Genomic DNA, 25,710 nt, shown 5'->3' with positions numbered 1-25,710 from the left:
AGGTACCACTGTACTTCAGTAAAGTGTTATCACATCCGACACAAAACAATGCCGGATTCAGTCATTCAGCCGTTTTTGTAAATGGTTCATAAATCATCAGCTCTTAACTTCTCAGGCTTTTTCCCTCCTTGGCCCAGGTAATGAGAGCACAGGGGGCTCAGGGATGACGGAGAAATGCTCTCACTTCTTCTTTTGCGATATGTTATAGCCTACTGACCTTGTACTTTCCAAATCCTGACCTTTTCACCATTCCATTGGCTTCTGGAACAATATGAGTTCTGGAGTCCAGAGTTCGATCGTAAAATGGGTCTTGCTGAAGCACATTCATAACTCATTTGGCTTTATTAATTGGGGTTTTCCTCGCTGGATGTGAACGTCTGAATTCCTCCCTTCCTCACTGTGATCCCATGCGTGTTTGTTCTTGCACTAGTCTGTGACATTGGCAGCTGAAGGACATCAAAATAAAAACACCATTGAAGGAAGAGGACAGTCAAGCAGATCGCCGACTGGCCTGAATAAGAGCGGTCAGAATCCAGGGTGGGATTAAGGAAATTGTGTGAAATAAAAGAGCGAGTGATCAGAAATGACTGCGCGTCTGTCTGGAGGGCGGGAGAGAGAGAGTGGGGGCGAGAGGAGGGGGGAGCAGAGCGAGTGAGAGAGAGAGCGAGTGCATTTCCATCCAAACCTTTACGCTGTCTCCATCACAGCAGCGCGGATCCGCTCCGCTCTCCATTGTTTAAACGGCATGATAGAAGATTCCGCCGCGCCTGACACACTGCCGCTCTTTTGACGCCTGTTTTCTCGTCGCCTCGGTCCCTGCCGTGCGTGTCTCTGAATGCTGCAGCCAGTCAACTTCTGCGATTTCTCCACCACTTGGACTTCGGCTGCATCATGAATAGTTTGCGGGTCCCTTTCCAGCGCATCCCCGTGGAATGGTGGGGATTACACGGCCGACACCCGGAGCGCATGTAAACGCCGATGGAGTTTGGGATTTATTGGCAAATACGGGAAAGATGACCGTCTTCTTGTTGTGCTTGCTGCTGTGCGCCGATCTCCTGGATTTAGCCTTCGGTGAGTCCCGGTTTTCTTGACAAACTGCGGGAACTGGGGGCGACTTGATTGATATGTGCACGCCACCTCGGATGCGCGGTCATGGATGGAGGCGACCTGTGCCAAGCAGGTCTCCCTCCGCCATCCCAAATCACAGCTCAGATCCCAACGCTGGTATGATTTTTGAGTGGAAAAAGGGGCAAAATCCAAATGACGCACGGCAATCGGTGCCATCTCGGAGGGTGTCCTTTCCGTGTGAGTGCTGATCGGTGATGCTGGCACGGCTGCGGCGTGACAGGACAACAGTCAGTCGATGGAATTGCCAACTTTGTCAGAGATTTGGGGTCTGATTGTATCATACATCACGCAAGCGCCAGAAAAAAAGCAGAGCATATTCACGTTCTTCCTCAGGAAAGTTGTCCGGCGACACGCTCTCTCTCTCTATAACCCCTGATGTTAGGGAAGGATTGTGCTGTTTTGAAGTGTGGCTGACCTTTGCTGACCCACAAGAAGTCGTTGTAAGCGGGATTTAACCCAACGTAGGATAAATAAGCCGGGTGGCACATGAGCATTGGAAGAAGGATTTGCTAAGGATGGGGAAGCGGTTGCAGATTTGAGGTCAATTCAGATTGAAAGTAACATTTGGCTGTTATTAAAAAGTGTGATTTCATCTCCTGTTGTGCACGTTTTTAGCAATATTAAGTAGTGACCAGTCTGTTCTGCTTGGTGAATTGATGTTGTCAATCCAAATTGATTTAAAAAAAAATAAATAAAAGAATGAATGGTAGAATGCAGAGATGCTCCCCATCTTTTTTTTTTTTTTTTTGCAAGTGCAAGCCAAGTCTCAAGTCTTTGCTCACAGATCCAATTCAAGTCTCAAGTCTTTGGTCAAGCCATCCTCACTTCTATGGCGTGAAATATTGAGGTTGGGAAGGTGGACTTTTACTGACTCCGAAGGCAGCCTTCAGCCTTGCATGTTGACGCATACGGAATTCCATTCAAGCACATGTCCCTCCTGATGCTGCCGGCAGCGCATCTCTTAAAAAAGGAGGTTGGAGTTAGCTTAACCACGGGATTGCACTCCTGTCATTCTACATGTAGCCACTCAAATGGCCATGCAAGGGGTTATAAATAGCAATGCAATTCAATTACGCAGGGATCTGACTGTCTCCCTGCGCCTTGCAGCAGCCGTACTGATTGTTATAAATATACTTTATTGACATATTATTGGCAACATTTTAACAACTTTGGACTTGTGACTATATATGGTGCGGTGACAGGCACGCTCCGACTGATGCCGCGAGACCTCGAGAGGCGGCTGGGGGCCAGCCCTCCTGTGAAATTTTGAACCTCCTTGAAACTCTGTTTCCTGCCTTCTGTGTGGCAGATTCTGTGGAGTTAAGGCAGTAACTTGCTAAAAGCCTGGCTGAAATGTTTTGTTTGAGACGCTTGGATGTTTAGATTTTTTGTTAAAGTGATGTTGCTGAGATGTGACCACTTTCTGGGAGACAGCCAAGACAGACATGTCCACTGTCCAGCATTGGATGCGGTCAGTGAAAACGCCAGATCTGCGCGTGTGAAAGGTGTAGCCTCCCGAACCTGTGTCAACCCACTCCGTCAGTTCATGCTAACACTGCGCCAGCAAGTACCATTGGCTTGCTCTTGTTTTTCATCTGGCCTACACAACTGTTTTATATTGAAACAAATTCCAGTTGTCAATATTTGCCTTCTTGGCTAGTGTAGACATGAGTATGTTTCGAATGAATGACGTGTCACGTATTGAAACCGAGCTTCAAATACCACCTGTCTTGGAGATGCCGGATCCTGCAGTCAACTTTACATTTACAGTCAGAACCAATGACAGTCGTGTATCATTCAGAGGCTGATTCTTCATGGAAAATTATGCAATGGGTCCTTTTTGCTGGTCTATAGGTTTTTTCAGCATTGAAGACATTAAATCAAGTGGTGCGTCACACTCAGAATAAACACCAGTTATTTTGTTGCGCATTGAAAACTGCAATTATTATCAAAGTCAACATCAACACTTTCTCTTTAAAACAATCCATTGACATTTCTCAGCAAGGCAAAGTGTTGCTTTGTGTGACATTGGCGTAATTGTTGGTGCACGGCTCAATATCCTTCATCCTTCATGTTGATAAATGGTAGTCACTTTATTCTTCTGAGCCTTGAATAGGAAAAATCTTCTTTGATAAGTATTTTAGATTGATTAAATGCTTTGACAATTTGAAAATTGATTACATGTTCACTGTTAGTTTTGGCATCACACTCCTCTGGGGGAGGTGGAGGCGGAGGACAGTTTCTACTATATGGAACTGTGTTAAATCTTGTGGAAAATATCACCTGGAGAGAAGAATGGAAAGAACATTTGTGTAAGTGAGAGGAAAGTAGGAGGAATGATGGCGGTCTAGTCTTAGCCTGTGTCCCATTTCTCACCCCAACACTGGTTTTTGACCCTGGGTTTTATGTGTTCACGTGTCAGTGTAGTGTGTATCAACACTGCTAAGACTGAGGGCACTCCCTGTTCACCACTTGAAACGATCCCTTCGAACCTGTGGGAACATGAAGTGAGGATAGATTTCCAGGATACCGAAGTACTTTATTTAAATACAATGTCGGATAGGACACCAGGGTGGTTGACATTCTCTCATATTACATCTACAGTGTACAACGTGAACAATACAACATGTATGGACAACAGTATGTGTATATTTCTTCTTAACCAACAACGGTCAACTAGCATCCAGACAGTAGCCGGAGACGCACATGGGATGGACATGGTGTCATGTAAAAAAAGAAGATTAAGATGAACAATGGGTGGGGATGTGAGTGGGGTGGATGCACCTGATTTAAGGTGGAGGAGACTTATTTTCTGTGGCACTCCATGATGGGAAATACTGAAACACTGAGAGAAGAAGCCCATATAGATACACCACATTCAGAACATACAACTCCTTCCATTTTCCTTGGTGTGGAGAAAACATCTATATCCATTCAGAAGACATGAGGACATCTGATTCAAAACAGTAAATAGCAAAACAGTACATATTATCACACTTATGAATTCAACAGCGACACAGTTATACTCCTCTGAATTCTGAAATTCAGATCCTTTTTCGCTGACTTGATGTTGAAATAGTCATTTTTAACCAGAATCCACAGCAGCTTACATCTGCTTTCTATGTGAAAGCAAAGCACACTTATCTATTTGTCTCTTCATATAAATCTAAAATTCGTATTCTCCTTAAGATTTCCTTTCATCTCAGCAAAACATTTCATGTAGACTGCTGTTTTTATCCTCTGCTCTGCTACTGCAATGCCAGTGGACTACAGACGTATCGTGGCCACTTCACTCCACGCCAGCCTCAACAAGGGATGTTCAGCAGTTCAGGAATTATATTTAGCTGTATTTAGCAGTGTCACTTCATACCGGCGACTCTCTCTCTTTGTGTTTTCCAGCAGCAGACCACATAGCCCAGGGCTGCATGCTTGATGTGTCCTCAGAGGTGTTGCTTGTAAATACTTGCTTCATGCATGCATAGGGCAAATTGCCTCCCAACCAGGAACACAACATGAACAAAAGCAAATTTGGAAACAGTCTGGAGTATTACTAAGTCCTCTTTAAAGTATTTGGTTTGCTTGGGAGCGGGTCTGTTAGTCAGGTAGCCAGCAATAACAATTCAGTCTGGCAGCAGCAAGGGAGCCTTCTGAGGGGAACTGTGCGACTGCGATGAAAGTGAAATTGCATTTCTAAATGCAGTCCATGTGTTTTTGATTGAGAGTGATATGAGATCTTCGAAAGTGATTTTCATCAAAACTACGTACACCTTCAGATTGAGTCTCAGTTTAGCAATAAACAGCTTATTTTGTTGTCTTTTTTGGGGGGGGATTTCCCATCAGGCAAGTCAGGTCACCCTCTGATTTTCCGATCTTGTCACTCCCAGTGACAGCCACAGTATCTTCATCCATGTTGGTATTCACTACACTGTAATTCTATATAAGACGCTACTTTTATTTCGCAGTCTGAACCCTGCAGCTTATACAAATACACGAGTAATAGATGGATGTTTGCTGGCTAAAGAGTGTCATGCTGCCAAAATATTGAGCCTTGTCACATCATACCGATGAAATCAAAGCCATTTTATTTACCTCAAAATGTGCTGTTTTTGCAAGCTGCAGCTAAGACAGGCAGTGGTGTTGGGTCTTAGGACACTTAGGACACATTTTGAGCACTTTAATGCCAATAAAAGATGTGAGGAGTTCATGATTCAAGTACAGAACATTGCCAAGTTTTGTTTTCTTTTTCATGCGTTGGTCTCGATGCTGGACAAAACTAGCCACCACTGTTCACCACTGACTGTTCTACTGCACCACTGCACCCGTGGCTTAGAGACTGGTGTGACTTGTGTGTGAATTGTCCTTTAATGGGTGTGGCTAATATTCCGAAGCAGTCCAAAGTCAGAAATTGCTGGTACTTGTTGCCATCTGTGAATCGTGGTGGACCACTTCCAGTAAATGATCAAGACTAGATGCAAAATGACCTTCATAGTTCCCTTTTTGTCTCCAACTATTCTTGACAACAAAGTGGCGAACAACTTACTGAAGGTTACCTGAGGTTATTACATGATCCCTGCCAATGAAGGATTGGTGAATGATGATGAAAATAAGCAGCTGGTCGAGACCTCCTGACTGCCTTCCTCATGCTCATTTGATAATACAACTCTGTGACGCGATGGCACTCAGCACCATAAATAATGCAGCATCTCACTGTACCAGTATAAAACATTGACAATTGACGGTAAGTGAATCATTGCTGAGATGACTTGATAGTGCTGGGATCATCTGCAGATGTGCAAGTTACGGCAATGGGCATATTGAGTGTCGCTATTAGGCCTATCACATGGCCATGTTTGTAAGAGGACTGTCTACATGCTTTAAAAATGTATATGATCAGAAGACAATGAACAGTTTATTTGTGGATGGATTTAGATTCATTGACAAAGATACATTGTACTGGACCTATTCAGAGGTAAGAACATCGCAGATGTTAATATTGCAAAATCGACAATATCGATGTCTCTGGCTGGTCCTGCATGCAAAGCTGTGGCAGTGGCAAAGATCAATTTTGCCCTTTCGTTCAATGTACAGATAGGAGGGCCTCAGAAGAAAACCTTTTTCCTTTACTACTGCACCCCAGGACAACCTTGATCATATTGTTGGTGTTAAACCAGCATCTACAACACCAGAGGAAGGATACTGAGCAGCTCTGTTGAAGTTAGCATTGCGCAGCTAACAGTGATTAGCATTCCCTGCGTGGATCCTTGTACGAGTTTGCAGTAAACGTCACCTCAAGTTATTGTTTGATTTAGGTCTGAAAATTGAACATGTTTTGATAGTCTTTACTTACGTGGGCATGACGTTGGTTATAGTGGTAAATTTTAGCAATGGTAAGTGTGGAACTGATCTGCGTTTCCTCCTGTCTTCACCGTCTGACAGCCCATGGGAAATGATAGCACGCTGCCATGCTGCATCTCGCGTCAAATCGCGAGATGTGAATAATTGTGAGATTGTGCCGGTAAACAAACATGGCGACCACGATCGCCAAGGTACAGCTGCAAAAGGGTGGAGAATCTGCGAAATTCTAAAATATTCGTTGGAAGTACGGGGGTAGAAACACCGTTTTCATGGAAACCAGTGTGGTGACACGACGAGTTGGGCATTGTACTACTACTACTAATAATTTAGGGCGCCGTACTGAAGAAACTCGCCATCCAATTTTTCATGTTTTTCAGTCCTGGTGACACACAGACGCCCTCGTAGCTATAAAAGCCTCATCTGGGTCAATGACGTATCACATGGTCTTTAGATAACCTCACAACATGTTCTTTTGTGACAGATATGAGAGGCTGTTTTTTAATAATATTGATCTGTCAATATTTATTTCAAAGTCCACGCATGCCGACTGTTGGAATTAAAAATGTAGATTGAAGCCTTGCGGCTGGCACAGGAGCAGCGGCGCCGCCAACTATCACTCTTAATTAAAGTGCAACTCTTGCGATGACCATCCTTTATTCTGGACCCATTGTAGCCTAAAATTTTCATTAAACGTGATAAAGGAGTCACATTAAAACTCGAAACAGGTCAGTGACCCAGAAATGACAGCTTTTGTCGAAGGACTTTTAAGGGGCTTTTAGGGGCCGTGCTGTTGAGTCCTTTTCTGCTGCCTTATGATATGATTAAAAGGGGGGAGAGCATTACACTCGCCGCTTCAGATTTCCAAGGGGAACTGAATACGTGCGCGGGAAGAAGACAAGGGTGGGATTCCATTAAATCTTTAAAGTTCAAATCGATTTTTCAAATGTGGGAGTAGACGTGGGGCAGTCGTACGCCCACTTTGTCAAACTCTTTCAACTGAATCCAAAGCTTATGTGCTCAAAACTCACTATACTGTAACACGTGCATCGTATCTTTTTAAGTTTAGGTGCATTTCGAATGAAATGATGATCTCCAGCTGTTCCATCATGACGAACAGAAAAGAGGCCAACCTTTATAGAAGAAAGGACATGCTAGATACCACTGTGACTCAAGTACAGAGCATTTGTTTCATGTTAGGAATCAGACCTTTAATGTCTATTCATCGTCTCCGAAAATATGCTGCTGAGTAAAAATCCAGATTTGACTTGCAAAAATGAATCCACTTTATTTCCTGCAACAAAACACTGACTAATATTTGTCCAGCGTATCCCACAGTCTCTGCCGTTGCTCTCGGCGCTGATATAAAAATGACGCATAAAGAAGTTGTTTGTCAGCATAAAAGCGTCTTAAATGTTATGCACTGAGTACCACTTTAAGGCAACAGTAAAACATCAGCTAAGCTCAGCACTGGGAGGTGTAAATACCATAAAACCGCCACAAAAACACAATAAAGCAAACACCTGAGCAGTTTAGTTTATGTTCGCTTGCACTGAGTAGCCAAGTTGAAAGGTTCTCTTGAGTGTTGTGCTGGAATAGGATTCAAAAGCCTCCTTTTAAAAGCCTTTTTCAATGAGCTGTTAATCACACAAAAGCTTACGGTGAAATAAGAAGGACACAATCCATGGAGAAACTGATTTCAAACGGGATGTATGTCGAATGTTCAAAAGCGCAAGTTGTTCCCGTAATTTAGTGTCAAAAGTTCCTATCTTCTCGCCCCTAAAAGTTGGATGCAGACCAATACGTTTTTAGATGTGATGTTAACACAGCATTTTCTCCCCTGTTTGCTTGTGTTTTCCCTTTGCACTCTGAGTTCCTCCAACAGTCTAAACATATGAAAAGATGTAATGATGAGAACGAAATTATGTGGAGGTGTTGGTGAATGTGTGTTTGTTCAAGATCAATATTCCCTCAAATTTCGTGTCACAGTAGGGATGGGCAATAACTTATGGTGCATGAAATATCTCCAATAACAATTTCCGCGTTGGGAATTCTGCATACCACGCTAAATTTGATAAACACGCAACACACTCGCTGCATTTGACTTGCATACATGAATTAGATGAGACCGTGATGGCGCCCTCGAGCTCCGTGGTGTTTGACAGCCGACACCAGCGTGTGACAGTTGTGCAGAGTGTGGTGGACCGTGGTTCATGATCGTAGTTTTAAACTTATTTTTAATACAATAAACTATTGATGATGACACTGGTGAACTCTGAGACTCTGGATCGGTGTTTGTATTATTAGATGGAGTGGTCCTTGCCTTGGTTCCCATCAACACATGCAGGTCTCCCCCTTGCGCTGGCGCCTCAGCAAAACACCCAGGTGAAAATAGTTGGATATTGGACGGACATCCGCTCTGGCGTTGGCGGGAGCGTCCTCTTCCGTTTTCCCTATTAGGATTCTGTGATCGCAGACACACTCTCACAGGCAGCGCTGATGCTACAACCCAGTTAGGGACCATCAGCAAATTCTGAAGCAGTCGAAGTATTTGTTAATAAGCCAATGAAAAACAACCTTTTAGGGGAGAGAATTGTCAAAAGGTTTTTCTTCCCCCAAGACAAAGGACTGGTACTTTGTATAATGATTTTGATAAATGATAATTTATTAACATTATTTCTTCAATAGCATGTAGGAAATGCGTCCGTAAACTGTTAAGAGATACAGCAGACAATTTAATCCCTAAACAAAGCTGGCAGAGCAGTCTGTCAGACACCAGCGGGTTCTACCAGAGTACCACACGGTCGAACAGCGCAATGAGCGCTTAACTTCATTGGTCTGATGTGATGAACAGTTGTTTAAGCCTAGGGATTCAGGCCATGGGAGAAAAAGCAATGGCTTATAGCCTGGTAATTACAGTATTTTATTTTCAATTCAGGATGGATTTTTTTTTTTTGTGCATGGAGAACGTATGTAGCGTGCAACTGAGAGAACAGTTTTCAAGTTGAACTGTCATAGCTCTGGGTGATGGACCCAAGTACAGGGAGTGTTGGTCGGCAGAAGGCACGGGAGACGAGGTTAAATTATAAAGATTTATTCGTCGGGGCGAACAAATAAATACAGACAGACAAATATCTAGAAACTATGGACGCCGGGAACCAAAACGCAGACCGGGAACAACACACAGGGAACGGGGTGAATCTGGAAAACAAGAGAGGTGGATTAGAATCAACGACCTACTATATAAATGGGAGAACAGAAAACACACACCTGGAGTTAAGCTCAACGTGGTGGTGGGACTAAACTGAAAGCGCTCGGTGGCGGCGGCTAATCACACTCACGCACACGAGGAGTAAACTAACGGATCTATAACTAAGAAGTGAGGCTTAGATAAACAGCTCACACGCGGACTGAATTGAGAGTAGGGAAGTAAACACAGGAGTAGCAAGGAAGAACAAAAGGCGGCGACAGAATAGGAATTCAGCGCGGAGGAAAAATCTGGAAAAGGTCAGGGAGTAAAGCGAACGCACAGGAGTCTTGAAAGAGTTTTACCTTGACAAAGCGAGAAGCAACAATCTGGCAAACAGGACGGACGTTCACAGGTTTGTATCCAAGAGGAATCTGACCAGGAGATTAACGACAGCTGTGTTGCCAGCGAAGCTAGAGACAAAGCAGGAACAGGATACAAAGGCAACTGAGGGTAATAAAAAAAGCACGAGAAAAAAACACAAGAAGTGCAGACATGACATGAACTGTCAAGAAATTCTCACTTGTTTTTCAAGTGGACGTTTGTGTCACCGAAGTGAGCCTTCAGTCATGTGAAAAAATACTGAGGTTATGGCCAGGGCTAGTGAAGGGTTGAAGGGTTTCATGAAACAGTGTCCTGATTTTCAGTGGCCACCAGGTGGCACTGTCTGCTGCCAAATGCTTGGATTAGAATGGCTAATTCAATGAGAGCTAAACCAAGAGCGCCGGTTAGCACATCATTAGTTGCGTCAACCCTGCAATATGGTTTCATACCTCATCTACTATCATTAATAATGGTTAACCCATGAGATGGCACTCCTTTTGCTCACCACAGCTCATTGCATCACTTGGTATATGAAGCACTTCAAGTGGCTCGGTCATCCAGGCGGAGGCCTGTGTACGCACTATATATACCAAGTGTATACTGTATTGAAATAGTGATAATTCGGCATTTTAATAGAGGAGTGATCGGATCACCACTCTACAAAAATACATGCGCTCACATTCAATGCAGCAGGCTGACTTCGCTGTCAACATGGGATACTCCTGTATATAGACAATACTATATAGGGAGAGAGAATGGATGGATGGTGACTTGACAAGGGTCAACAGCAAACATTTGTCTGGTTTTGTTCTCTACAAACAGACACTGTACCACCTCAGTCACACTCACATTGGTTTGATACTATGTGAGTTTTTTTTGTGTTTTTTTTTTTCTCTGAAACACTTAAGAACTGTTATTCCGGCGGCTTAAATCCAAAATGTTTGATGTTGTTATGCTTTAATAGAGCTTTTTGCTGAGAGGTCATCACACTGTACTGAATCCTAAACATTGTTGCTCAGCTTTTTTTTTGTAATGGAGCAGGTCTTATGAGACCTTTTCCAAGCAAAGCTTCCACACTTTCATTCTGATCTTAGTGAACCGCTGGCTTCTGAGAGAATCGGAGTTGCTTCAAACTCCCACACAAGCCAAAGACATCCGCAAGGAAACCTATGTCTGCGCCGAGAGAGGACTTCAAGGCTAGAAAGGGGAGTTACAGTGCTGTTTGAACTTCAACGCCCCAAACCGCAAGTTGTCTGCACTAATCAAGGGTTTGATCATGTGATCATTTGGAACACATCTGCGAGAGCAAGCGCGTGTATTTGGCCAAGAGAGAAATATATTTTCCTTTTGATTTCATCCAGATTTTGTGCTTCTTGTTGTGGTTGGGCAGAAATGTGACAAGGGAAGGCTATTGTGAAGTGCAGGTCTGTTCCTGGAATTAAGTTTGAAACTTGTCTCAGAGTCATGAAAATGTGTGGTGGTTAACCGTCGTTCAGCCATGTTAATGAAATGCTAATTCTCTATTTCAGGAGCATTTAAATGCTTTTAATGTATTCAAATGTAACCGAGCCAAAGCAAATGGCTCTGAGAAATATTCCTGCAGCTGAACAAGTGTTGTCATTTGCAGCCTCAGGAATTGTGAGACATTAATTCTGATCAAAGACTGCGAATGGAGCCCTGATGCGACGTCATATCAAAGTGGATGTCAAGTGAAGAAAAGGATTTATTTAATTCATTTTAAAGTTGGAGTGGTTTTGGTTTCCACTAGGGCTGGGGCGATATGCATTTGGCCCGATCCAATATATTCCACACACTTGGGTGCCGGTTCGGTTTATAATGCAATTTATTAATTTCAAAATAAATAATAATAAAAATTCACGTCGCAGACATTTGGCCACTTCTCAGGTAACCGGCTTAACACTGTCACAGAAGAGGCTTCTGTCAGGTCACACTTCCCATGACTTTCAAATGCATATATATTATGAATGAGTCCGTCAGCTGCGCTAACAGCTGCTGAGGAACCGGCGCTCTCACTTTCATGACCATGGAACACTCTCCATGCTCCGTCCTTTTTCTCGTTTTGAGGCCCGGTTTGTCATCCATATTCCTTCAGTTTCTATCCTGTCGCCGACCTACCAAATCCCTACCGCATTCACGTCACCAGTGAAGCACGTGACTACAAGGCGCTTCGTCATTGGTTGAAGGAGAAGTCACGAGCATTGTGGGAACTCAGAATGTAGTAGCTAGCAGCAGTAGCTTGGGAGCGTAAAACTCACCAAAGAAAGTAGCATTTGTGATGCAAATCCAGTCGGTTTGTAAATTAAATGTGAATCGAAGTGAATTGAAAATTTTATCGGACGCAAGGTTGAATCGAAATCGCGATTTGTCGTGCAGGCCTAGTCAATAGTATTAAACTTCAGTGTTCGATCGACTCATCTGTCAAGCAGGAGACACACTTGAACTTGCCTTCATAAGGGTCTAGCAGCAAATGGATATGACGTTGCCTATTGCTAGCGTCCTAATGTGGGAAAAAAAATCAATTCCGGCCAGAAAATTCAATACTGTAGCTAAAAAAAAAATCACCAAATATTTGAGAATTTCTTTTCTCTCTCCAGCCCTAGTTTCCACCCATTTATTGTTTGTCTAAGCCAGGAAACAGAGGGTGTTTGTTCCACCCTCTCTAGACACCTGTCCAGCGAGAAGACCCAGATGTTCCCTGTACACTACGCCCGAACAAGTTGGCCATTATTGACACACCTCAGTGGGGATCATACCTCAACCCAATGAGCTCGCTTTATTTATTCATTTTTTTAAATATAGACTACAGAGATTCTCAACTTACTTGATTTAACAGTCTTGCTGTGAGACCGGAAGAGAAAGAGAAGAAGAAAAGCTACGCTGTGGATGTACCTCCACGTGTCATTGGCTGTCTTATCAAAGCAGTGCTTCTATTCTTAGACTGATGTACGTCGGGACGTTTTATTCACAACTCAACCTTGTAACTTGTGTATTCTACTCTTGCAATGAGCATCCATGAACAGCTAAGGCAATTTAATAACTCAAAAGGAAATGAAAAAAAAAAATGATCTGGACAATTTTGGCAATTCTTGTAGTGCATGAATGGATGTTATTTGGAGTTTGGAGGTTCACTGCACTCTTCAGACCTTCAATACCTTTTGCTTGAATGACATAAATAAATAGCTAGACAGGCATTGAACATTCAGAGACATTGTGAATCATAAAAATTAAACAAAGTGTAAAGAAAGAAGCCTGCGGTTGTCCGAACATCAACACACCATCAGAGGCAAACTCAAATTGTGTTCTTTTTCCTCCTAGTTCATAAGTCGGTTCATAGCATTCCTTCTATTAGAACATCACTAGAAATGATTGCTTCCAGAGTGTGCTTGGTTTATGATATCAAAAGTGCAGAGCGGAGAAGAAACTGCATTAATCTGGCTGCTGACGTCACACTGGATCTGCCAGAGCGCTGCAGATGGAAGGAGAGGAGGATTGTGTGGGCTACGCATTTTCTGACAACAGATTATGTCCTTTCATGCATGCCAACTTCCTACATATAAGCCACAGAGAGATTTCCCTCCTGTGGGATAAGCAACCCCCCCCTCTCACCCAATTCTTATCACTGCAGGAATCAAAAGATGCCAGAAATATATGTGCAAGAAAGATAAGAACCAGCCATTCTTTAATGTCCCTGCACTTAATCATTGCTATGTTCCATCTCATACATGAGAGCAACTTTTATCGTATGTTTTAAGTACCTGTATTGGACTAGTGACCCCAGGTAACAGGGATAGGTTTCATACTCCTGGTCAGCCTTTTATGGGAGAAATAGTAGAAAATTGTCTTTTTGTTTTACATTAATGTGCATTTAAATCTTGTATGTCCTCTTTAAGTATTTATACATTTTCTGCTCTTTACTGCAGTGATTCTTAACCGTACGGTGGTTGGGCTGCAAGCGCCTCCTAGAGGACCACTGAAAAAAGCTGAATTTCAATGCACCACCCTGCTTTTTTGGTGGCAGCAGCTCATCAATCGTCTACAGAGTAATAATGGTCACATTTTTCATGTAGATTTTGGTCCTTCCTGATCGGCAATGGTAGATGCACGATAAACTCTTATAAGGTTAAGAAGATTCTGAGGTGTGTGGAGGGTGAATTTGCAGCAGAGATAACATTAGGTTTTCAGTATTTACTGACAGAAATCTTTGTGTGTGTGAGAGCCGATTGTGACACAGGAATCCTCCTCTTCATCGAGACCAGTCCTTCTCGAATAGTGGGGCGGGCCAACCTGGGGGGGTGCTGTGGGGCGATGCCGTGCCAAGGGCAGCTCTTTGGCCCTACTAGAATAAAGTGTAATTGCACAGCCACTCATTGTTATTATTATTTTTTCATTATTTTTTCTTCTCTTTAATGTTAACAATGATACAATGCTGTGCAGAGGTGCACTTTTTTAAGTTTACAGACAAATCATACTATTTACAGATGCGGCAGAGAGTTGGGGGGGTCACACTCAAGACTCACACTCTTTGAATTTTGCAGGACTGAACACTAAGCAGCACAAAACTAAACAGGTCCATGGAATTAGTTATCGCACCAAGGGAGCGTGGTGTGTATGTTATATGTACTTGGGATGGGAGATAACTTATCGCACACGATACACCGCCAAACACAATTTCCGTGATGATAATTCGATAAATTCGATAAACACGCGACACACTGGCTGCATGACGGCGCGCCACGCTCTCCAGCTCAGCAGTGTTTGACAGCCGACACCGGCGTGTGACAGTTTGGTGGACTTCGTGTGGTAGTATATACTAGTGATGGGTAAGTGAGGTATAATGAAACAGTATTGCAAGGTTGATGAAACAGTGTCCTAATTTGCAGAGGCCAATAGATGGCGTTCTTGGTTATGAAATGATGTGAGGTTTCATTGAATTTGTTGTTCAGTGCCATTTGGTGGCCCCTGAAAATCAGCACGCTTTTTCATGAAACTTGAAACAAAACTCATGAAACAATCTTTCAGTACCACGTCATGAAATTATCTACCTGTCACGAGGATACACGATGCACAATTGGTCCTCTGTAGAGGTTTGTACTCTTGTTGACATTAATACTAAGGTATTAATACTACAGTATTACATGATTAAGGCAATGCACCGCAATTTTGTCTTGACCTGTTGTCAAAATCCAACACATCGAGACAAGAATCTTGGGAAAAGAATCTTGGGGAGAACATTGAAACCATTAAAAAATGCAGTTATAGATGCTAAAGCCAGTTTATTTAATTTTGCTGATTATCATTTATAATGGTAATGATATCGGTATCAGCCGATAATCAAATTCAGGATCAGATCGGACGTGGCATTGAGTGCTGCAAGTGCTGTGGTGAAGACCGGGCATCATTTCAACAAGTAAAGAAAGAAAGTGTTTCTGATAAAAATATTGAAACGTATCACTTTTTGCAAATCATGACGAAGCTGACATAAAGCTAAGTTACAAACGTTCTACTCTGCGAACAGGCCCAAAAACTACAATCGATTTGTTGTGTTTTTTAAATTATTTTTTCCATCATATATTCGAGTCTGAAGGTGAATTACTCGGCATACCTTTAACTGACTTGGCGAGCCTCGCAAGTGAGTCAGACATAGTGGCGGTTCCCTTGCTTCTGAAAGGTGTGGCGTAAGGCACTTGTGATGTTCTCGTGTTTGAAAAAGAGCTCAGTCTAATTTAATACATCAGTTTTAATAATTACGTTGGTTTTTCAAAGCACATGCTCAGCGATTTAACATGTTTTGGTATTTATTTTCTTCAGAGTCTGTTTTCAAGGTAGAGAAAATCATCTGGGTTTCCAATGATCTCCCGCAACAGTCAACTTTACTGAGAGCAGTTAACATCACTTGCAAATCCTGACATTTGTGAGTTGTTGAAACTAACAGAACAACTAACAGAATGTGAGGATATGATGAACAGGGCGAACAGAAGGTTGTGACTAGTTCTTGCGTTGGAAGTGTTACATCCATCAAGCATCATTAGACGTTGCTGTTATTCATCTATTATCGTTGAATGTTTATTGCAAGTCAACAGGACTTGTTCAACGCTGCCACTCACAGTTCTGGATGGGATACAGGACGTGTCTGCCGTGAGGATACTTTCAGCCAACATTGGCAGCACTTCACCTTCACCCTGGCTCACCTTCGCTGGCTCCACGTCAAGTCCTGGATTCTTTACAAAATTCCTCCTCCTCAATGTCAGAGAACCTTGGTGCGTGAGAAGCCTCCTGGTGTAATGCTTGGTTCGACTACTACAACAATAGGCACTTTCACAAGATGTGTCACGTGTTCACTACTTAAAAAGGACTTGAGTTGAAGTAGAAATATGAATGATGAGTCTTGATCAAGGTGACATCAGGCATCTCTAGACTGCTCTTTGGGTTGTATTTAATCCACATTAACAACGTACAGTATGCAGCAAAAAGGTCACTGAGGCAGTCACTCATCTCCAAACACACTATGTCATTGACTGAACTTGTGACTTGCGTTATAAAAAACAAGCTGTAAACATCGATTTGTACCAAAATAACAACAAACATCAGAGTCAAATAATCCTTAACTGAGATGAACTGAGTAGCTGGTGCCACAATAACAGATGCAGAGGGTCTCCTGGGCAGCTGTTTTACTCAGGTGACCCTGATATTTTTTATGATTCTTTACCTTACAACAGCTAAATGTCAACAGTTTTGTTCAGCGCCTTTTGTACATTTATGCAAGAGAAGCATACTGCCGTATCAGTCAACAAAATACTGTATATAAGAAGGCTTGCCTCTGGATTAAATAAATAGAGCCACGTGAATTTTGATCCCTGGTAAACTATTTTGCTCAGTGCAGTTAATAATAGCTATAAATTTTATTTTTTTTAAACAATTGTTTAAAGTTTGCAACCTATCATTAGTATCATGTGTGGGGATGGTTCGATATGCCCAAATATCCGCAATTTCTCTGTGAATGTAATGTGTATTTATTTTTTATTGTGGTGTCTCAAAAAAGTTTTATAGCCAAGTATTTTTTATTTTGATTCAGATATGGTTGCCATGTTGCACTTCTATTAATTCCACTGAAGTTTTCATAAAGTCATAGCAGTTGATTGTTGAGTGTTTTCAGGTGTAACTGTGAAGCATTGAGGCCCATTTATGATCCGTTTATGTACAAAATTGTCACTGATCACATGCTTCCCAATGCTTCACCAATATATCCACCAGGGGGAGCAGCCCAACTCCAAAACAAACATGGCGACTGTGGAAGAAATATTGATAATGTACCTCTTACACATTTTGCAATGCCATTCAGCCGTTGTTGTTTTCATCATGTCTCATTAGAGCTACGTATACGGTCGTAACAGCAACACCGCCTGCGGTACTGCTCCGTTTGGTCCATATCGTTAGGTAAGGTAACTTTATTGTCAAACATGCTACAGTACGAGACATATAGCATGGATGAAATATCTGCTAATAGCTTTGTGGAAACGTGCGTCAAATACAGTGGTACCTCGGTTGTCAACCACAATCCGTTCCAGACGGCCGTTCGAGAAGCGATTTGTTCGAAATCTGAATCGATTTTTCCCATTACAATGAATGGAAAAAGAAATAATGTGTTCCAAGCCTTAAAATAGTCTTTTGTAGGAGTGAATGTAGAGTGTCTGCTGCAGGTGGCTGTTCCTCTATGTGTGTGGCCGCTGCATGTGGGAGGGGTTGCCGAGTGAGTGACGTCTCTCCAGAAGTGAAGAGGTGCCCGGTGCGTGTCCAGCTCTGAATGTGCGCTTCTGTGCAGTTTGGCTGTGACAAAGTCATAAACCAAGTCACGCTCTGTCCCAGACTCGCCTCATCCCTGTCCCAGCTCCAGCCCACAACAGGACGTCAAACCCTGGAGTGCACGCTCCAGCACCTCCAGTGTGACACTCGGGACACGTCTGCATACAGAGGCTGCGTTAAACACAATAACAAAGCGCGTTGTGGGTCAGCTGATCGGTACGCACACATTGTGTTTTTTTCCAGCTTTTTTCTGGGGCGTTCAAGTTCTGGATTTTCATTTGAAATCCAAAGCAAAAAAATCTCAAAATTTTTGTTCGAATTCCGGGATGTTCGAAAACCGAGGTTCCACTGTACAGACGAAATGAATGGAGAGCATTAGAAGGCTCCATCCATGTCCAACTGAAAAAGTTGTTCAAAGAGGCACATATGACATAGAAATAGTTAAGAAGTAGAAGTGTTCAGATAAAAGTGCTGTAATCCTCTAGCCTAGTCTCATGCTGATTCTTTGCAGTCGACAGGTGGATCCTCCACCTGGCTCCGGAGCCCAGTCATCCTTCTCATTTCTCATCGATTCCTATATATTCAGCCAATAATGAATGTGATTAACCGGAGGAGAGGCAGGGATCATGGAGAAATAATTACTGCAGAATAGCACCTGCTTTTGTTTTGCTGGCGCACAAACTGAAGGAATGAACGCCGGGCGTGTAAAAAGTAACTATTCTTAGATCTAACTGATGCAGAGTGAAGCGGAAATCAGTTTCCAGTTGAAGTCATAGGAATTCAACAACAAATTCTGGGCAGTAAAATAGAAAAAATGTCTTTTTAATTAATGAAAATAATTTAAAATATATCTTTTTTTGGAGACAAACGTAGAAAGGCCAGCATGTTGAGAAAAGAGAAAACAAAAAGACAACCAATGAGGTTCATGAAGAGGTCGATGTGATTGGAGATAAACATTCATCGCCTTCGTCTGAGTCATCGAGCCAATGTATTTTCTCCTATTTTTCTTCTCCTTGACTTGTTAAAATTTTGTACTGTTGACTATTCTTAAGAGACTATAACACCTATTTTTTTTTATCCTTATTTCACTGTTATGGATGCAACCAATGTTCGTCACTAAGGCCGGGGCCCCAGCATCACTTCCACAGCAATGTAGTTTGAACAAAAATAAGTCCTTGGGTAAGGTTTATTACAAAAACGGCAGAGCCGACACAAATGGGACGTGGCCCAAGTCCAAGGCAGACAACTGAGAGAGACTCCAACGGAGCAAGCTCAACCAAAATGCAGGGAGCAATCACAAGAGTCTAAAAACACACTGAAGACAGGTCAGGCACGAGGAACTAAGAAACAGGAAAAAATAAATCAGAATAAACTGACGGAAATTCTCAGGTACAAAGGTAAAACACAGGGCAAACCAGGAGGTAAAAATACAAGGAAGCAAAAAGTCCAGAACATTCAGAACAGGAGTCCAAAGCCTAAAACCACGACATAGAAACATTCACAATCTGGCGCTGAACAACCTCCAGCTTCTCCTTTGGCGGAGGTGGTTCCTCCGTGAATATTGACTGCAGCTGCCGATTGTGCTTGACACTCTCAAGAGAGACAAAGACACACACACAGGAGCAGGAAGTAACTGACAAAAATAAAAGCATGGTGGGAGGGGCCACGGCAAAAAAAGGCAATAAAATAATTATAAAGCAAGTGATTTAATTCGCTCAGTAACTGCAGAAATGCAACATAACCCCAACAAATTGTAAAATAATTAAATAAAAAATAAAAAAAGACAACAAAAGATTGAATTGTAAACCATCAATTACACAACCATGTGTTTGAAAAAACAGCCAACTCTCAACTATTTTGATCTGATGAGCCCCCTGTGGGGATGTACGCTAATTGTATATATTCCTTATTATCAAAAAAAACTATCTGTAAATAGAGGGACAGAAAGAGCAGGCAGTGTGTATGTGCGTACGTGGAGATGCGTGTGTGTCTGTCTGTGTGATCCAAAGTATTCACATTCACAGGGTTTGCTTGCGTTCATGTTGTTGACCTCGGTGGCATTTTCTCTTTGCTTTCAGTCAACTCTCCGGGAATAGAAAACATGTATAAGTGGAATTTAAATCATCCCCCCTCATTTCAGCTGTGTGAGTTACGCGGCCACTCAGTCTCTTCGTGTGGCTGCTTTTTTTCCCCTTCAAACGGGAGTTGAAAAGAGGAGATGGCTCACATTAGTCCTTGACATAGCTGACTGAGCATTAGGCTCCATTCTGCCGGATAGTGAGACCTTTATCATGTGACACTTCAAGGATGGAATGTTTGCCGTATGCTGCGAGACCAGAGTGCATCATCAGTGTTGTTTCACACCTCAAACTAAAAGGCTTTGTCAAACACAACCGCTGAGTTTGTGGGTGTGGCTTATTTCCAGAGAGCAGGATGAGCTTGAGAGATTCTAGAAGCCATGTCAGAGTCAGAATCACAATCAAATTCATTGCCATGGTCAGTGGGGATCCCACCAACTAGGAAAGTGTTTTGGAATAAAGTGCTGACAGAAAAAATAAAATAAACAACACTGATCACGAATTCAACAGTCTGACGGCCGAGGGGAAGAAGCTGTTCCTGTGACGGGAGGTTCTGGTCTGGATGGACCGTAGCCTCCTGCCAGAGGGAAGAGGAACAAACAGTCCATGTCCAGGGTGAGAAGGGTCGGCTCTGATCCGGCCTGCATGTCTCTGGGTCCTAGAGGCATAGAGGTCCTGAAGAGGTGGCAGGCTGCAACCAATCACCTTCTCAGCAGAACGTACGATGCGCTGCAGTCTGCTCTTGTCCCTGGAGGTGGCGTGTTGTACCAGACGGTGATAGAGGAGGTGAGGATGGACTGGATGATGGCCGTGTAGAACTCCACCAGCAACTTCGTCGACAGTCGTAGTTTTCGTAGCTGCCTCAGGAAGAACATTCTCTGCTGGACCTTCCTGATGAGGGACCTGATGGTTGGCTCCTATTTGAGGTCCTCAGTGATGGTGGTTCCCGGGAAGAAGAAGGAGTCCACAATAGGAATAGGTAAACCAGCCAACGTGAGAGGGGACAGAGAAACTGTTACTCTCCTCTAGTATATGACCATCTCCACATCTCCATGTAAGCAGTAATAGTTGAAAAATATTGTGGCTGCACTGATCTGCCAGCAACCCGATTTTCAGTCACAGACAGCAGGCCACAATGGCGGTCATTCTACAATACTTCTCAGTCAAGGAAAATCACAAATGGAAATGCAGTTCGCAACATGAGCATCCATGGACATTTTTTTGCGTGAAATCGCTGCACCGAATTCAACCGCGACCAAGAGACTAACAAACAAAAGCTAAGCTAGGAACGGACTGTCCAGTTATAAGGCAGCATTCTGGTATTTAACAAGTGATGACTGAAGTTTTCATGGTGGGTTTGATCTGTTCATTGATCATTGAAAAGGGAATAAAAGTGAATTATTTTATGTTGATCACTTTGCCTACTGTATTGTTTATTTGTTGTTTCTATTATTTATATTACTATGAATAGGTTAGAGTAAAAAAGAGAGAATTATGTGTGTATTTAGCTGGGGGGGAAAAAAGGAATTGTCAAATCATCCAAAACCACTATAGGTCTATTGGGGCTTTCAAAATATCGGCAAACATGGCACAACGGGGTACAATAACAGTCCAAGACTTAACAAAACTCCTGAAGACTTAATGACACTGGGGAATGCAAAACACCACACTAAACCACACAAAAGGCAAGAAAATGAGTGTGGACATGCAAGGCTCAGTGGTGCCAGTTCGAGTCATGAGGGAATAGTCCCAAGGCTGTAAGCACTGTCTCACTGGGAGGTGTCACAAACCTCGCCCAGTCCGACCTCGTGTGGATCCATTTGAGAACCACGGCTTTTTGCAGAAAACCCGACGTGTCGACAACAAGGTCAGAAACCAGAACCAAAATCTTGCCAAACCTTTTGGTTCATTCTGAAGTTTGTTGACAAAGTTGTCTTCTGCATCTTTCTGTACTTGAACTGTAAAGTGGTTCATTAACTGCAGCTAAAAAACAAAACAGTCTTCTTTTTGATGCTGCTGCATTCGGAGAGAATATTGAAGCAGAGCTCCAACGTGGTGAAAAATTATTAACCCCGGTGTTTGTTATGACTCAACTGCGAAGTCAGTAAGATGAAACCGTGTCACTTCTATTGTTTGTGGTAATGCACACGTGGGACCGGAACAACGGATAATTATAGAAGACCTACTTGCGATGAGTGCAGGTGAAACCCACAGCCGACGGTGTTCCACATTCTTCTCTTTCACAGTGAGCTGCCATTAAAGCATCATGACAAACGCTGCCATCAAGGCAAACAGTGAGAAAACACTGTCGGTAATAGAAAACCACATGTGACAAAACCTGAGTTAAAAGGTGATGAAAGAAGAGACGAGGCGACCCGCAGCTTTATGCCATTCCACTCTGCGGAAAGAGATGATAAACACAACACAAACCCTCCTGTGACAACTCATAATCTTGTTTCAAGATTTCCAGGTAGAATTTAATGGCTTCATACATGTCTGGAGTGTCGAACATCACCTGGTTAAAAAGGTGGATGGAGGGTTAGGTGGATTTGGTTTTTGTAAAAGGTAGCAAAAAATAGGTTTATAAAAATGAAAAACTCTGGCATCAGGTCTGTATTCCTTCCTTCTTCGTAGTTCTCAGAAACTAAAATTGTTGCCAAGGTCCTATGTTTATCTGAATTCATCCACTCTATACAAGAGTCTGACCGATATATTGGTTTGCCAGATATATCGGCCGTTTTCGGGCCGTGTTTTCACTTGTCGTCCACATTGCTATCGGCCTCCATTATATCTGTGCTTGCCTATATTTTTCCAAGTGCATGTCCTTGTGTTAAGAATATAGCTTGTCGCTCTTTCATCGCTTTGGCAAAGTCCAAGTGAAATCTACTGCGTTTTTTATCTTTTTTTAAATTCATGTGTTCATCAATGACAGATTTATGTCTGTCTTTCTCTTTTATCTGTCGGCTAGGTCACTGACTGCATTGCATGTTGTTTGTAATGGTTATTGAACCACTTTTGCAAACTAGTCAGTCAACATTTTTCCAGTCAACTTGAGCAATAAAACCATTCCGTATAAGAATGTCAACTGTCTATTTTTTCATGGAAGGTTTGCAAACAAATGAATGTCTCCATAATGTAATATTCTTAACTGAAAAGCTAAATCTGACAAATATCGGCACGGAACATCGGCCTGATATTGGTGATTGGCTTCCCTAAGCCGCCGGATATCGACACCAGTGTGACCCCTACGACCTGCATGTTAGACTGAGACAAAGAGGAATCTGCAAGATTTCAACATTGATGCAGAACACCGAAAGTATTCCCCTTCAGTGTGCGCAACAGTATCCATCACCAGTGTAGAGATACACTATATGACCAACAGCATTTGTTGACCTGCCTTGACTCACATATGAGTGCCTCCCATTCCTCATCCTTAGGGTTCAATATGATGTCGGTCCACCTTTTGCAGCTATTACAGCTTCAACTCTTCTGGAAAGGCTGTCCACAAGGTTGAGGAGTGTGTTTATGGGAATTTTTCAGCATTCTTCCAAAAGCACATTGAGGTGGTGAGGTCATCATACACTGATGTTGATGGAGAAGGCCTGGCTCTCAGTGGCGCTCTAATTCATCCCGAAGGTGTTCTATCGGGTTCAGGTCAGGACTCTGTCATCCATGTCTTTATGGACTTTGCTTTGTGCACTGGTGCACTGTCATGTTGGAAGAGGAAGGGGCCCACTCCAAACTGTTCCCACGAGGTTGGGGACATGGAATTGTCCATAATGTTTTGGTATCCTGAAGCATTCAATGTTCCTCTCACTGGAACTAAGGGGCCAAGCCCAACTCCTGAAAAACAACTCCTCCTGCACCAAATTTCACACTTGGCATAATGTGACTTGTCCATCTGTCAGCACGGAGAAGCAGCAGCTCTACTCTGAGTCTCTCCTGAGTGACAACCTCTGAACTGAGCTACCCGTCAGACAAAACTAGCTTCAACCACTACGGGATCTCGTTCTTTCGGTCATGACCCACAGCTCATGACCCTCGGTGACGGTCAGAAATAAGACTGATCGGTAAATAAAAAGCTTTGCCTTTCAGCTCAGCTCTCTCTTACATATAACATGACTATCACCCTTTATCAAACCCATATTTTCTTATTTCTCATCATCATATTGTTCCTGTAGTTTAATTTTATCCTCTATTTACATGCATTATTATTATTATTATTATCATTATTATTGTGACAATTTTGTCCAGGCTCTTTCATTCATTTTCCTGACTGCTGAGTGTATTGATGTACCAAGAAGAGAGGGCTACTTTTTTTTCAGACTGGCAGAAATAACTAGCCTGGACTGCATGACTCTTTCATCTAACCCTTTGTAAAGAGCCGCACACAATTGAATCAGCAGGATACATGCCGCCTTGCCTCAGCCCGTGGGTTGAATGCTTGGCGGCCCACCCATCTTAAGTAGCCTCCCTGCTGGGTGCAGACATTAGGGATATAAAAAGCTAAATGAGGGATGTGTAGCAGCAGAGCCAATGTGATGTCCATCATGCAGTGGGAACGTCGACTCCATCGCATGGCTTTTCAACACTTCACTCAGCTTTTCTTGTTTACATTTGGCCCAGTTGTGAAATGGTTTTGTTATGTTTCTGTTTTACTGTGGAAACAATCTTGGGTACTTTTTATGTATTTTCCCCCTTATTAATTTACTTATATCACACTTTGCTAAATCTTTATTTGAAAAATGCTTTTCCTATTTTTTTTTCCATTTGACGTTTGACGTTTGACATTTTATTTCAACACATTTTAGTAAAATTCTCTCATTTATATTTTTGGATCTTGAATACATCTTTAATATAGTGCCATCCTTTGTTTACATATCACAGTTTATTGCCTTTTAAGCATTTTAATATTGACTATTATATATTATTATATATGATTATTATTTTATGACAATCATCCAACTTTTGTACAGTGTTCAAGATGAGTTAAAAAAAACAATCACACATAAGTGTCCAGGTAGACCATGCAATGATTTTTGTGTGTGTGTTCTTAAAATTCTTTATCAATGTGAAACCTTTCATAAATGAGCAAATAGAGACGGCCAGAAAAGCCTCTGTTTTGTCGTGACTCCCTCAAGATAGGAGGAGCACACAAAGTAGCAGTGGCCATGTGATACATTAAAAATACTCTTGTCCTTGTGCCCTTAAAGCGGAAACAGCAGAATTATCATGTGAATGCAGGACTTGCTGTGTCCTTGCTTGCCACTGTGTTCACAACTGTATTTTAATGTGGGTTGTATATTCCTCAGGCTTGGCTCAAGGTAAGCCGCGTCACTGTAAGAGAAAGCAGCGTGCAGTTTGGCATTCAGTGAGCTGAAATAACACAGACTTTACTTTCATTGATGAAAAGAATCACAACAATTGTAATGCACCTCCTTCAACCTCCTCAGCGTCTTCACCTTTCTCCAAAGGTTTGTGTTCAGATGTTCACTTGTTCGTCTGCTGATCCACTTTGCATGATCCACTTGCAGCAGAAACTCACAAGTATTCAAAGGGTGATCGATAAAGGCCCATTTCCAAGCCACCATTCTGAGACATCCCCACTGTCCCTTCAAGTCAAGCAAAATGAAATTGTGGCTTTGTGAAAAAGTGTGTGGAGGTGATATTGATCGATACTCATGGACCGTCGATGGTGTCGTCCACTGAATTGTGGCATTTCTGTGAGTGTTGTGGATGTGATTGTGGAAGTTGGTCTGG

At 42.5% G+C, this 25,710-nt stretch overlaps 1 protein-coding gene across 2 annotated transcripts in view; it reads left to right on the top strand.

Annotated features, from left to right (window-relative positions):
• Positions 1-686: 686 nt before the first annotated feature.
• The window catches only part of igsf21a (immunoglobin superfamily, member 21a), a 212,102-nt gene continuing 187,078 nt past the window's right edge, over positions 687-25,710 (top strand). For both annotated transcript variants that reach the window (XM_053867446.1, XM_053867447.1), the window contains exon 1: positions 687-1,071. In XM_053867446.1, coding sequence (XP_053723421.1) covers positions 933-1,071 — 139 coding nt within the window. In that variant the 5' untranslated portion in view covers positions 687-932. The remainder of the gene's footprint in view (positions 1,072-25,710) is intronic.

The sequence above is a fragment of the Synchiropus splendidus genome, chromosome 6 (assembly GCF_027744825.2).
Source record: "Synchiropus splendidus isolate RoL2022-P1 chromosome 6, RoL_Sspl_1.0, whole genome shotgun sequence".
NCBI classification, from domain to species: domain Eukaryota; kingdom Metazoa; phylum Chordata; class Actinopteri; order Syngnathiformes; family Callionymidae; genus Synchiropus; species Synchiropus splendidus.
This window is presented reverse-complemented; position numbering and strand designations above follow the sequence as displayed.